The following is a 13,424-nucleotide window of genomic DNA, read 5'->3' as shown; positions in this document are numbered from 1 at the left end:
CGGAGGAGGAGGAGGCCGCGGCCCAACCGGTGCTCGGCGCCTCCCCGGGCCCCGCTGCGGCGGGGGGCGGCCGGCGGCGGGCGCTGAACGGCTGCGTGCCGCTGTCGCACCAGGTGGCCGGGCACATGTACGGCAAGGATAAAGGCGGTGAGCGGCGGCGGGCGCGGGGAGCGGGCGGCGGGCGGGGTCGGGCCACCTGCGAGGGGATTCCCCCCACCGCGCCCTCCGTTCACCTGGGCTCTCACAGACCGGCTGTGCCGGGGCGAATCTGGCTTCGATTCTCCTCACGCCCCGCCGGCGGGGCGAGGGTCGGTGCGGGCGGGAGGGGCCGCGGCGGCGCCGGGCAGGGCAGGCAGGGCAGGCAGGGCTCGCCGGCTCCGCTCGCCCCTGTCCGCCGGCGGGTGCTGCGGTGTCCGTGTTGGGGCCCGGGGCCATCGCAGGGCCGAGGGGCCGAGGCCTCCCTGCGAGGGGAGGGAGGGGTGATTCAAGTAACAGCATGCTAGTACCCTCAGAACATATATAATGGGAAACATATATAGAGGGAACTCCGAAACCTGTGGCCACCAGAAACTCCAGCAAAATATTAGTAAGCAATTGTTAGTTGATGATTTGATGATCAGTCTGAAGCAATGGATAGTAAGCAGTCTAATAATACAAATACCCTGAGGATACAGCATTTTTAAGTATACCTCCACTAGCTCTAAATTTATATTTTAATTTATTTCCACCTTGAGGTGTTGGCAGTCCTCAGGAAGGGGCCTTTTGAAATAGACAGTGGTCGGTGCCGAAGCGAGAGGTCAAGTTAATGTTGCCAAATGGCATTTCTCACCCTTCCAGGACATCACATTTGCTGTACTCTGAGCCGGGTGGAAGGTACACAATCATTCAACTCCCAGTGTGCACTTTGAGAGTAGCTGTAACAAGTATTTGCTGTCATATTGCCTTTGAACCCTGTCAGTAGGAACCACCCCTGCTGAATAGGCCAAGGGCTGAATTTCAGAACCCACTCAACCATCAGTGAGTGATATTACAGCACTAATGGTACTGTAAGTTTGTCTTATCTACAGCCTGCATCCATGGTGTGTCTTGCTGCTGATAATCTGGACAGAAAAGTCATTCTTCTCCTTTGCCCTGCCAAGGGCTGAACTTCAGAACCCTTTCAATTATCAGTGAATGGAATTAGAGCACTAAGGGAATTCTGAGTTTGTCTTATCTACAGCCGGTGCCCATGCCATGTCTTGCTGCTGATAACCACAGAAAAGTAATTCTTGTTCCTTGCCCCTGCTGCAGCTGGTGCATTAAAATGTTGATGGAAGTGTGTTGGATCCTTGAAGCTGTATGTCTGTCTTATTCATGTATCATAACGTGAGGTGGGATCAGGCAAAAAAGGCTCACTGCAGGGGGAGTTTTGTCTTTTGCACATCAGTTTTATTACTGTTGGATTGAACAGCGCAGGTGATCATATTGTGAGGGCCAACTCGAATGGATTAGGTAAAGCTGACTCCACTACATCTCATGGACAAGACCAAGATTTTCCTGCAGAGGTACCACCGTGGTCGATGATCTCATCTTAGAAATTTTATGTTGGAGATCAAAGCTGCTCTGGTACTCACAGCTCTCTCATTTTTGTAACTTGACGTTCTATCCCCACATACAAACACTCAGAGGACTTAAAGGTATCCAAAGTATTTTTAACTGTTTTATTTTTTTTCTTTAGTTAAAGTACACTTTAATTTTTTTTTTTGCCATAGGGTTTCCTCCTCCTGAATAACCTTTCCATTTTTCCTTTGTTCTCTGTGACTGTTACTGCCTTGCAAAGAAAGGCCTCTCACAGCCTCCCTCTACATGCCCATGTAGACATTTGGCTTTTGGACACTGTGACTGGCCTTTTGTTGAATGCTGTGTGCAGTAGCGCTTCCCCCAGATAAATTGTGTGTATTAAGTATAGTAACCACCTTGGGTTGTGGCTTAATTCCATAGGCGAGTAGGAATTAAGAGACAGGACCTGATGGGATATGCCACCTTATAGGACCTCCCACTGCGCTTTGGTGCCTATAACTTCACAGTACTGGGGGTTCCCAAGCCACTAGTGGGATTCTGTAGGTAAAGGAGCCATTCTCCTTCAGAGTTACTTGCTTGCTCATGCAGATCACAAACCTAACTCTGGCTGCTGTTTTCCTGATGCTTAGGTTAAGATGGCTCATACATACTGGTCTGTCCTTATTAGATACCCTTAGAGGACAGAGGATCTTCTCTAAAGTAAATGTTTGACATATTTGTGCCAAGCAGGTTTTGTCTATAGTTCAGTGAAGCACGTGGATTGTTTGAGATTGTTTTCTTTAGAAGAGTACATACAACTGCATTGGTTATTTTTGCAGCAGCTTTGTGTTTCAGAATGGTAACAAGCTTTGCAGGCACAAAGAGAAATGTTAGTGAGATATTTCAGGATTTTATTTTCTGTATAGTTCTGCTGCTGCTTTAGAAATGTTAAGTTGGTTATCCATGTACAATACTACTCCCTATCTGTGCTGAAAAACCCCAGGAAGCCTGGGGTTGGCCAATCCATGGCCAACATTGTTATGTTACTATGATCTGCAGATGATGGTATCTCTGCTTGTTGTAAACTCCATAATCTTCCCTATGATCTACAATAACATCTTCGTGGTGAGTGTTGTAATGTGACTGGTTTCTGGGCCTGCCCTGGTCACAGTGACTGAGTAGGTGCTCGAGTCTCTTAAGAAATGCAGAGAATGAGGAACCTTTTGCATCAGTTTATATTAAACTCTTCAAGTAATATGGATCAGTGCAGTAGTGTATGGATCCTATTTCCAGGAATCTTTGTCTGGTCTTTCTATCTTGTAGGTTGTCTACTTGTCTTATCATCAAAGCCAAAATGCAGATTTTGAGGAGTATGTGTTATAAAACCTGTTTTAATGTTGTGATTGTTAACAGTTTGCATGCAGAACACGTGCTGTTCAAATACTTGGTGCACTTTGCAGAGTGGTTTCCAGCACATGCAGAAGGGTGAGGGGGACACAAGCTATTGTGTCTTGAAGATGTTGTGGTAGTCAGCACATTATTATTATGTGGCAGTATTTTTCCTGTTTTGGAAAGTATACAAAATCCAACTTTGAGCAAGAAACATGACTTGAGAGCTGTTTTATGCAAACTTTAAAAGCCACTCTTAGGTATAACCAACTACTGAAACAACTATTCTACATCTGGTGGTTGTTTTAACGTAAATATCTTGGTCTCTAAAGATTTTATTTAGTTTCCAGGGCTGCACAACAGAGCCCATTCATAGATAATGTTTTTTAAAAGATGAAAACACAATTGCTGTTACAGCTGCAAACTCTCTTTGGGACACAAAGCTCCTGGCTCGTTTTTCTGTTTTTTCAAGCAGTAAGCTGAAAGTGCAACCTATTTTGGATATGGATGACATTTTTGCTTCCCTTCTAAACAAAATAGATTACTGTCTGAAAAGCTCCAAATAAATCCCAGGAAAAAAAAATTTCCAGAAGTGGGTTTTCCTTTTTCCCTTGCAACTGATGATGTTGAAACTTGGTGCACATTTCAGAGGATTGTAGTTACTTTTCTCCATTCTTGCCTGCATCCATCTCTTCAGTACCCTTGGATACTCAGTTGCATGTCTTATGCAGCTACTTAGAAATATTGATGACTGGAAAGTCATTAAAGCTGTTTCAAGAGGATATTTTCGAGGGTTTTTTTGTGCAGGCATGGTGAAGGTGAAATTCTGTACTGTAATTATGGGTGATACAAATAGCATGGAGTGCTGTACTTTATTCTAGTAATAAAGACATACTCTTTCCGTGCCACTAGTACAGATGTACATCCACACGACATTTATTTCTGTTTTAATAGTAAGAAATGCATTAAATGTGATACTCTTTTAACTTCCTGGCATTGTTGGAAAAATAATTTATGAGTTATTTTAAAAGGGAGTGTTTATGCAATCTTAATGGTGGGGTTTTGGGGGTGGAACTTTTAATGTCAAATTCCATTACTGTGTTGGCCTTGAGCAGAATAAGACCCAGAAAATCATCCAATGGCTAGAAATAGAGGAGTGCAAGCAAACCTCTGCAAAGGGTCATGTGTAGGGACTGATAATTTTGACTCTCCTGTCTGTGCACTGGAAGCAGTACAGCTTTTCAAATAGGCTGCCCTCGGTGGTGAATTCACTATTCCTGGGGGGAAAAAGAAAGGCCATACCTCTTAAAACTAAGCCCTGAAGGAAATGTTTCTCTTCTAGGCATACTGCAGCATCCAGATGGGACTGTCCTGAAGCAGTTGCAGCCACCACCTCGTGGTCCCAGGGAGCAGGAGTTCTACAATAAGGTGAGGGTCCTGCAGTGCAGGGGGAGGTGGTTTGCTGCAGGTGAAACGCTGGGTGGGCTTCCTGTAGGAGCACATGCTTATCATTGCAGTTGGGAAAGTGCAACCTAAATATCAGAATGCTGTGCCACCAACAGCCCTGCCATGGTGTCTGTGTGCTGTCTAGAACTTTCTCCTCTTTGCATGTCAGTCCCCATGCCAGACCTACTTCACTCTTGGATTTAAGCTTGCTTGTTTGTTCATGGGACAGCGGAGTTTTCACAGCATCTAAGATTTATTGAAAAGCCTTGTCTTCCATCTATGATTAAAGGGTTGTATGTTTGATCCCAACTTTCTCGTATAGCTGAGTGTCTCAATTGCTGACATTTAAATTTAGATGTTTTCTACTTTAGTCTGGCTTAACTGCTAGCAGTATTGTTCTCGTCACTGTATTAAAACTCAGCTCCTTTAAAATGAAATAAAAAGCAAAACTCTCCAGTTGTTTTAACTTTAGTTGTTGTATTTTTCCTATTGCTCATCTTCAATTTGCTTTATCAGTAACTTTAACAACACCAGACCAGGAAAGCTGTTGCTTGTTGTCTTGTGGAAGTAAACTGTTTTTAGAGCCTGTACTGTCCTACCTGCCTGTGATAGTCTGTCACATTTTTTTTTCTGTATCAGACTGATATGCCATCTCTCTCCATGGCTTACTAGGTATGAAGAACTGTATAAATCTTCATGCAGGGTGAGAGAGGTCCCTCTTTTTGTTGATGGTTTTGATTTGAGTTTTGTTTGGTTTTGTTGTTTTTTTTTCCGTAAAAGGGTATTAATTTAAGTTATCAAAAGATCTTGCATATTTTGTGGAACTGTCTCACATGAGAACAAACTAAGCAAGGTGCTTTAAGCAAACTGTGTGTTTTGTACTAGCATTACTTAAGAATTCTCATGATGGAACAGAACAGCAGCTCTTGAGTTAGGAGGAGCCAGTTAAATCTAAATGTAAATATATTTCTGAGGTTTCTCAATGACTGTCATTGAGATGAGGTTAAGAAAGATGCCGTCCAGCCTGAATGGTAACTCTTCAGTAAAAGGAGAAAGCTTTAACAGACTTCTTTGGGTGCCAGACTGTTCTCTGAAATCCTGAGGCACAGACAGTAACATGCTAACCCTGTCTAAAGCCAGCAGGTAAGAGGGGTGAGCTCAGGCTTTGCTTGGACATACACCTTTCACAGCAGAGACTTTATCATTTTGCCTATTTAAGCTTAGACTCACGTGACAAGCTGTGAGCAAGACCCTGGACAAAGTCTTTGAGAAAGTGGTCTGTGTTAGTGCCCTTGTTACTGCACTGTGAAGAAGTCAGGTCTCAATGCTAGTAACTTGCAAAGTTAACTTCAATTCTTCTAAAGCTGGGTTGCTTCTAACACTGAAATGTCTTGGAAAGGAGTTGAGCAACTCTTGAAAAGTAACAGAGAAAGGGATGATGAGCTTTGCATGGACTAGAATGCATTTTTGTGGGAGGAGGGAAGGAAAGCAAATGCATGTGTGTCATGTAGGTGAACACAGGAGAAAGGTCTTGGGGATTTGTCGCTTCTCAACGATTAACTGCAATCATGTTTACTGTCAGACAAGAGCCATGTGATGTGGGCTATAGACAGCTGATCACTACATATGGTTGTTACAGGATGAGGTTTACTGTGGATTGGGAGGTTTAGGGTAAGGCACAGTTTCATATACAGCTTGAGCTGATCCATTAGCTCTCGTTGCTGCCACGATGGAAATTCCTTCCTTCCCATTTCTACCATTTAACCTTGTACTGTGATGGTGCTTTTAGGACATCGATGAACCGATCTGACCTATTTAAAAGATGGCAAAACTTCCTTGTCTTGGTAGTCTTCTGCCAGTTTTTGTGACTAAACTGATAAGCAATGGGAACAATAGTGAGACTGTCCTGCTTTGGTGACTGAGTTTAACCCAGTTGTGGGCTATAATCAAAAAGAGGTTATCACCTTGGAGTAGGCTGATGAGCCTCCAGAGAAGGGGGGAAGGAGAATATTACCACTGCTTGAGGCAGGGAGTTGTTTACAAAGTGATCAGGTACAGGAGATGGTGAGAAACAGTGCAGAAATGAAGTAAGTGAAACAAGACTGAGTCCCAGGCTCTCACTTTGTCAGGGCTAGACAGCAGGTCAGTTGATAAGATCAAACCAGAAGGTTGTCCAGTAGTACATGTGGATTAATTGTGATTTTTTTCTCTCTCCATTTCTGCCCCTGTTTTTTCATATGTCTTAGAACTGTTTGTTCTGTAGTGGTAGATCAGTTACTGCTCCCTTTGTATGCCACCTTACGCTGTCCTGAATGAAGATTAGTACCCCAGAACCTGGGTCAGAAACAAGTGGGGTACCTTTACTTACAGTAAAGCAAACCTTGTGTGAAGTAACTGAGAAGCTCTGTAGTTTATGGTGGCAAGAAGATGAGCATGTCTCAGTTTCAGCTGCATGAGTCAGCTGGAGAGCAGCTATCACAGATCTGAAGCAGAAGTGTCTTCCAGGAACCAGGAAGTGGTAATTTCAGCAGGCAGTCAGTGCTTGTGAGCTGAAGGCTGCAGGGAATGTGTCATCATAGAAGATAATGAGGCATTAAGAGACAACTTTGACTAGAACTCTGATATATTTAACGTGATACCAGGTAGATATTATCTTCTGTTTAGACCAAGAAAATCTTCTCTTCTGAAACTGCTGGATTTGCTTGCAGCTGGATGTGTGAACATGACAGAGGTAAAAGTCTGCATCAGTGAATCGCCAGAAGTTTTTCCCATGGTTATTGATGGGTTATTTTCTGTTGAACATGAAGCTGAATACTTACTGGTAGAGCCCAAACAAAATGGGCTTCCATTTTGGAATGGAAACTTGAACAAGACACTGTAGTGCAAATACTAATAGTGATCCAAAACCTGCTCAGAAGAGGGTGGCAGCTGGAGGGTTGGAAGAATTTCAGAGGTCTCTACCAAAGTGGAAAACTGGGAAATCTCTCAAGTAATTCCTACTCAGTCTGCTGCCAGGTTACCTTTCTGCTTTTGTCATAGTATATTTTCAGTTTAGCCGTTAAAAAACCAAACCAACTAACCAACCCACCCTCTAAGTACAGGTCTTTTTTCTTAAGAGATTAATTCACTGAGTAAATCAAATTTTTACCTCTGCTGCTGATGGGGAAGGGGCTTGCCATGACTCTGTGTTATGAGGAAGGGGAAGAATTGAGCATGACAAGATTATCGTGAATACCTTTATGATAAAATGTAGTAGAACAATGAGCTGTTTGTAGTTGTTGTTAATAACTTACTGTGCATTGCTTAACTTATCATTGGAGTGTGACTTTCTAGCTGCAATGTCCACTTGCTATTGAGTTCTGCAAATCTGAGTAATTATAAAATTATTAAAAAATTATTAAAAATTATATTATTATAATTTTAATTTTGTTCTTGCAAACTCCCTTGCTGTACCTGAGGGCATGAACCCCTTACAAACACTACCTGCATAAACACAGAGTGTTTTAGCAGGTATTCTAGTACCCTTATCTGGGTGAAAGAAATTGGAGTTTTTTTAAGCTTGAATAACTACAAAATACTTTGTTTTCAATAGGTCTGAGCAGCAAGAGAACGAAACAAATTGAAGTAAAAGGGTTGTGGTTTTTTAAGGACTATCTACACTGCTGATCAGTTGATTCTATCTAATGTCAGTGCTCTGTTAGAACATGTAGGTGGGGACACTCCACCTTTGAAGGGGGCTTCAGGGGGGAGCAGTATACAGAGATGTGGGAACAGGGAAATAGTGTTGTTTGAAAATGTAGTAGAGACCCTTTTCAATTAAAGAGAATAAATTGGTAAAAGGCAATTTATGTGTGTTTATGGTAGGCTGCCTACACAAGCATGCAAAGAAATCCACGGAAGTGAGCTGCTCCTCAGTGTGTTTTGGAATTTGGCCTCAGTGTGCTTTATGCCAGGGCCTGTTTATCTGTGCTGAAATGGTCTGATTTAGTTCAGCAGTGTTGGGAGAGGGAGGAAGCCTATTAGGCCTCCTACAGTGATCTCGTGGCAGATGAGTTGGAACTGTGAGAACAGCATCCTTTGCAAAGGTTAGTACAGGTGAATTAGGTAAACCCCTTGCTTAACTGGGTATGGAGCTCCTGTCTCAGCCATGCTGGGCTGTGCCCAGGAGCACTCTGTGCTGGCATAGCTCTCCCTGTCTAAAAGGCTGTCCTCTTCAGCACAGGGCTCTCCTTAGTTTATGGTGTCAAAAATGTAGCATTGCAGAAACTGCTCTCCTGTTGGTGCTCTGCAGAGGGGGAGGAAGCTGGAATGTCAGGCTTTAAAGAGGGGCAGCTGCTTTTGTGGCACAAAAGGAAAGGGACTGGGCTGCAAGGAGGGCTTACCCCTCTGCCCTGCTCTGTTGAGACCCTACCTGCAGTGCTGCATCCAGCTCTGGAGTCCCCAGTGCAGGAAGGACCTGTTGGACCAAGGCCACCAAGATGATTAGAGGAGCACCTCTGCTATGAGGAAAGGCTTAGAGAATTGGGATTGTTCAGCCTGCAGAAGAGAAGGCTTTGGGGTCACCTTAGAGCCTCTTCCAGTGCTTAAAGAGATTCCAAGAGAGCTGGAGAGGGACTTTGGATAAGGGCATGGAGTGACAGGACAAGGGGAATGGCTTCACACTGACCAAGGGCAGGGTTAGAGTCAGTACTGGGAGGAAATTTTTCCCTGTGAGGGTGGTTATTCTATGAAAACTGATGAAGAGGGAATTTACAGTGGTTGAGGTTACCTTTGTGACTACATTTTCCTACAAGCTGTTAAACACTAAGAGATGGAGTGTTTCCTATGTTCAGCAGAACAAGAGAAGGTGGCTGAAGTGTTTTGAAGTGGCAGCTCTTTCACTTCTGATCCTGGCTTTGGTGGGGCTGTAAACCTTTTACTGTGTGATCTGAGCATGGCCTACTGAAGTTTTCGAGGTTGCTAATGCAACAGCTAATAAACTGAGATTTAATGCTTCACAGATCCATAAATGTTCCTGTAAACTTTTATTTGAATTGCACTTCTGCTCTCCTGTGGTGACTGTGTGATACTTGGAGTATGAGTAGTGCACCTTTCCCCCTTATGCTGCCTGCCAAAAACTGTCCTGAGAAAGCTCTTGCAGCATGGACAACTTCCTTTTTCTTTCTTTCCCCACCATCCCCCAACCCCCACCCTGCTCCTGTTTGCTGTGTGTCAAAATTGTCATAGCTGGTTTTAGTGGTGTTGCCATGTCATGGCTCCAAATAATATATAATTGCAATAGTATAAGGTTTCCAAGGCTGTTGTAATGCAAGTCTTACCTGAATTCTCAGATACTCTTGTCCCAAGTGCAAGGGTAATTTTGGGGGATTGGAATAAAAAGGTGGACAGGGTTTTCCTAGTCCCAGCTCAACTCTGGCAACCTCCTACCTCTGGCCAGTGCTTGTGAACCAAGGGAGCTGGTTGACCCCGTGTAGCATTGTGAAAAGATAATTGAGCTAATCACCTGGCCCTTCTGGATAACAGATCTTCCACCCTTTGCCATTAAGTAATGGATCTGTTAACTGCTGTAGTGGTATTCCAAGTTCAGGGTTTGAGCCCTGCTGACATCAAATGTGAATGCAAGGAAGCTGTTGCCACTGGAGATAACAGAAAATGTTTTTCACTTTTGTTACGTGTCCTGAAAACAAAGCCAGGATGTAAGAGACACAAATAGCTCCAGCACGTAAAAGAGATTTACACTGGTTAGGTGAGAGTTAGGCTCTTGAAAGCTAGGAACGAATGGTTTCATGGTTGCCTATGCAGTTGTTCTGAACTTTTCTTGGATGCATTGTAATGCAGCTTTCAAAAGGGCCACGGCCTGTCTTTCTCTTTTGCTTCCCCTAAAGAATGCACTAACTCATTTTACAGCCTGACACAAGGCAGAATGAATATTGCTTGTGGAGCTTTTGCTGACTCCTTTGTAACAGTTAGTCTTTGAGTTTGTGACTGGAGACTAACGTGTTAGTGGAGACCCAGTTGTGTTAATGTTCCCAAAGCCACAGTTCCTTGTGCTTCTGTGGTTACAGAGAAGAAATGTTCTTTTCTACAGTGTCTAATTTTAATTAGTATTCCAGCAGCTTCAGGCAGTACAGAAGACTTGTGGTGACTTCCCTCCCCCTCCATGGCAAAAAATCAAGCCAGCAGCCTGAAAGATGGATTTTGGCCTAGAAGCTTTTGCACAGAGTTGCAGGAACTGACTCCTGAGGCTCAGCCCCCTTTCAGCCTACATAGCACAAATCACAGTCAGGCAGCCTGTGTTCTGCTCTGCTAGTGACGGAAAAGGAAAGGGATTGGGGAGGCAAAATACGTCTTGTGTCAGGTTGAATTACCCTATTTTGTAAACTCCGTTAACTGGTTTTATAGTCTTGATTTAGATGATTTTCCTTGGCTGAAAAAGGAGTGGATGATGGCATCATGCTGCTATTGTGTACTAAAATATCATTATCATGTGATCATGTCTCCAGCTAAGGTTCTGATTTTCAGTCTTGTATGGACAAAAAAATAGGATGCACGATTTTCTTACCATCTTATTTTGGAGATGCAATGCCTCACCCATGCCTTTTATTACTACCACATTCAGAGCTGTAGCTCAGTCTCCCAAAAGGTCATCCTCAGCCTTGCCTCATTCTGGTACATCCAGATCTGCCTCATCATCAGCAGAGACAGTGGTACTGAAGTGTACAAATTACCTGTTGGCAAACATAGCAAGCACGTCCTGATACAGTCCATTCCTGCACTTGGCATTAGTCCTTCTGCTGTGAAACTGTCTAGAAATGATCCTGTTTTGCTGGGGAAATAGGCAACCTTAAGTTCCCAAATGAGCACGTGACATTGCCTCACACTCTAAACCATGAGCCAGGGTAGAAGTATTGTAGTAAAAGGAAGGGCACACAGTATTTCTTAACTAATGAGAACAAAATGGCTTTTTTGACCAAGTTGTGAAATACTGGCAACTGGTATTCAGATCTTTTTCATATGAGGAGTTGTCTAAGAGAGATGAAGCATGGGGTGGAACTGTAAGAATCTGCTGAGTTCGTACTATTGTCTTATAAACATGTTTTTTGTTCTTCACTATTAAATGACTGAAAGCTGACTGTGCCAGGACAGTAAGACTTAAAAAGTATGACCTTTTTTTGATTCTTGCACTCTGCAGCAAAAACGATGCCAGTAGTAGGTTAACCTAGAAGGGTATGGGAGCTCCTTGAGGATTGTGTACCACAGAATCAACTACAACGTGCTTTAATACATCAAAGAAACCCTCATAAATGGAGACAGTAAAAGGCCATTATTGCAATTTGATGCTATCGTGGAACTGCTGGGTGGGGTTAGTAACAGCCTGAGTAGCCTACAGTCCATGTCATTCAAGTAAGTGGGGGAAAAAATCCAGTTCTCTTAGCAACCTCATTTTGAGGAAGGTTTGTTCCTGAAAGTAGACCTGGCTGAAAATTAAGCAAAAATGCAGTTTTAAAGTGCACAATATGTTAAATTGAATTAAGATACATTCATTTATGAATGTGTCAGAATATGGATCCACTTACTAAATACATGTTAGTGTTGCACAGAAAAAACTGTATTCGTTATAAGTTCATTTAAAGGTAAGATACAGTTGGTGAGCTGCCAGTATGGGATTGAGGAAAGTGTAGGTTGCCTCCTTGAAAGAAAAGCAAAATAAATTTAGTCTCCAAAAAGAATTCTAGTTTCCAGATTTAAAAAAAACCAAAACCTAAAAACCCAGGCTTGTAATATGAGAATGTTGTCACTGATGACATGCTGGAGGGAACAGATGCCATCCAGAGGGACCTTGACAGGCTTGAGAGGCAGGCTGGTGAAAACCTCAGGAAGTTCAACAAAGCAAAGTGCAAGGTCCTATGCCTGGATCATGGCAGTCCCAGGCACACCTACAGGTTGGGTGGTGTAGTAATTGAGATCAGCCCTGCAGAGAAGGACTTGGGGGTGATGGTTGATGAAAAACTCGCCGTGAGCCGGCAGTGTGCGCTCACAGCCCAGAAAGCCAAGGGAATCCTGGGCTGTGTCCAAAGGAATGTGGCCAGCAGTCAAAGGAGGTGATTTTCCCCCTCTGCTATTGTGAGGACCCCACCTGGAGCACTGCATACGTTTCTGGTGTCCCCAACACAAGAAAGATATGGAACTGGTGGAGCAAGTCCAGAGGAGACCACCAAGTTACTAGGGGGATTGGAACACTTCCCCTGCAAAGACAGGCTTTGAAAGTTGGGGCTGTTCAGCCTGGAGAAGAGAAGGTTGCATGGAGACCTCAAAGAAACCTTCCAGTATTTGAAGGGGCCTGCAGGGAAGCTGGAGAGGGACTCTTCATTAGGAAGAGTGATAGGACAAGGAATAATGGGTACAAAGTGAAAGAGGGAACATTAAGGTTAGATATTAGGAAGAAATTCTCTGCTGTGAAGGTGGTGAGACACTGGAACAGGATGCTCAGGGAGGTTCCCGAACCCTGACTCTGTTCAAGGCCAGGGTTGGACAAGGCCTTGAGCAGCCTGGTCTAGTGGGAGGTGTTCCTGCCCATGGCATGGGAGGTTGGGACTAGGTGAGCTTTAAGGTCCCTTCCAACTCTTAACATTCTGTGGTTCTATAAATTGGCAGTTTAAATGGAGTGCCTTGGCCTGGCACTTAGGCAATGAGCCATCTTAAGGTGCTCAGCAGGCTGTGGGACCAGCTGTATGCTGGCATTGCTGCCAGGGAGGGGATGGAAATGTGTGTGGACTGTGGTGGTGCTGTCTCTGAGTGACTAAACTTACCATCAGTCTGCACCAGCAGGGTGGTGCTACAGTACATTCCTTCTGAGGGCTGCGTCTTAAGGTCCTAGGAAAAACAACCCAACATATGTCTGTTAGGACTTGGATCCCATTTCTGTCTCTTTGAAATGTAAAATTAAATTTTGCCTCTATCTGGGAATCTTCAGCTGGGATCAGGTCGCTTTCCAGAAACAAAGAGTAAGGCTGAATGGTCTCACAAAGTGGAACAGCCATACTGGCTTC

General features: G+C 43.9%; 1 protein-coding gene across 2 annotated transcripts in view; it reads left to right on the top strand.

Annotated features, from left to right (window-relative positions):
- The first annotated feature begins 26 nt into the window (after nt 1-26).
- The window catches only part of IPMK (inositol polyphosphate multikinase), a 36,495-nt gene continuing 23,097 nt past the window's right edge, over nt 27-13,424 (top strand). The window contains exons 1-2 of one of the 2 annotated variants that reach the window (XM_027692994.1): nt 27-147; nt 4,271-4,356. In XM_027692994.1, coding sequence (XP_027548795.1) covers nt 126-147; nt 4,271-4,356 — 108 coding nt within the window. In that variant the 5' untranslated portion in view covers nt 27-125. Of the gene's footprint in view, nt 148-4,270; nt 4,357-7,016; nt 7,106-13,424 lie in introns of those variants that run through there. The other variant, XM_027692993.1, reaches the window with a different exon arrangement.

The sequence above is a fragment of the Neopelma chrysocephalum genome, unplaced genomic scaffold (assembly GCF_003984885.1).
Source record: "Neopelma chrysocephalum unplaced genomic scaffold, ASM398488v2 Primary Assembly neopelma1_89, whole genome shotgun sequence".
In the NCBI taxonomy this organism is placed as follows: Eukaryota; Metazoa; Chordata; class Aves; order Passeriformes; family Pipridae; genus Neopelma; species Neopelma chrysocephalum.
This window is presented reverse-complemented; position numbering and strand designations above follow the sequence as displayed.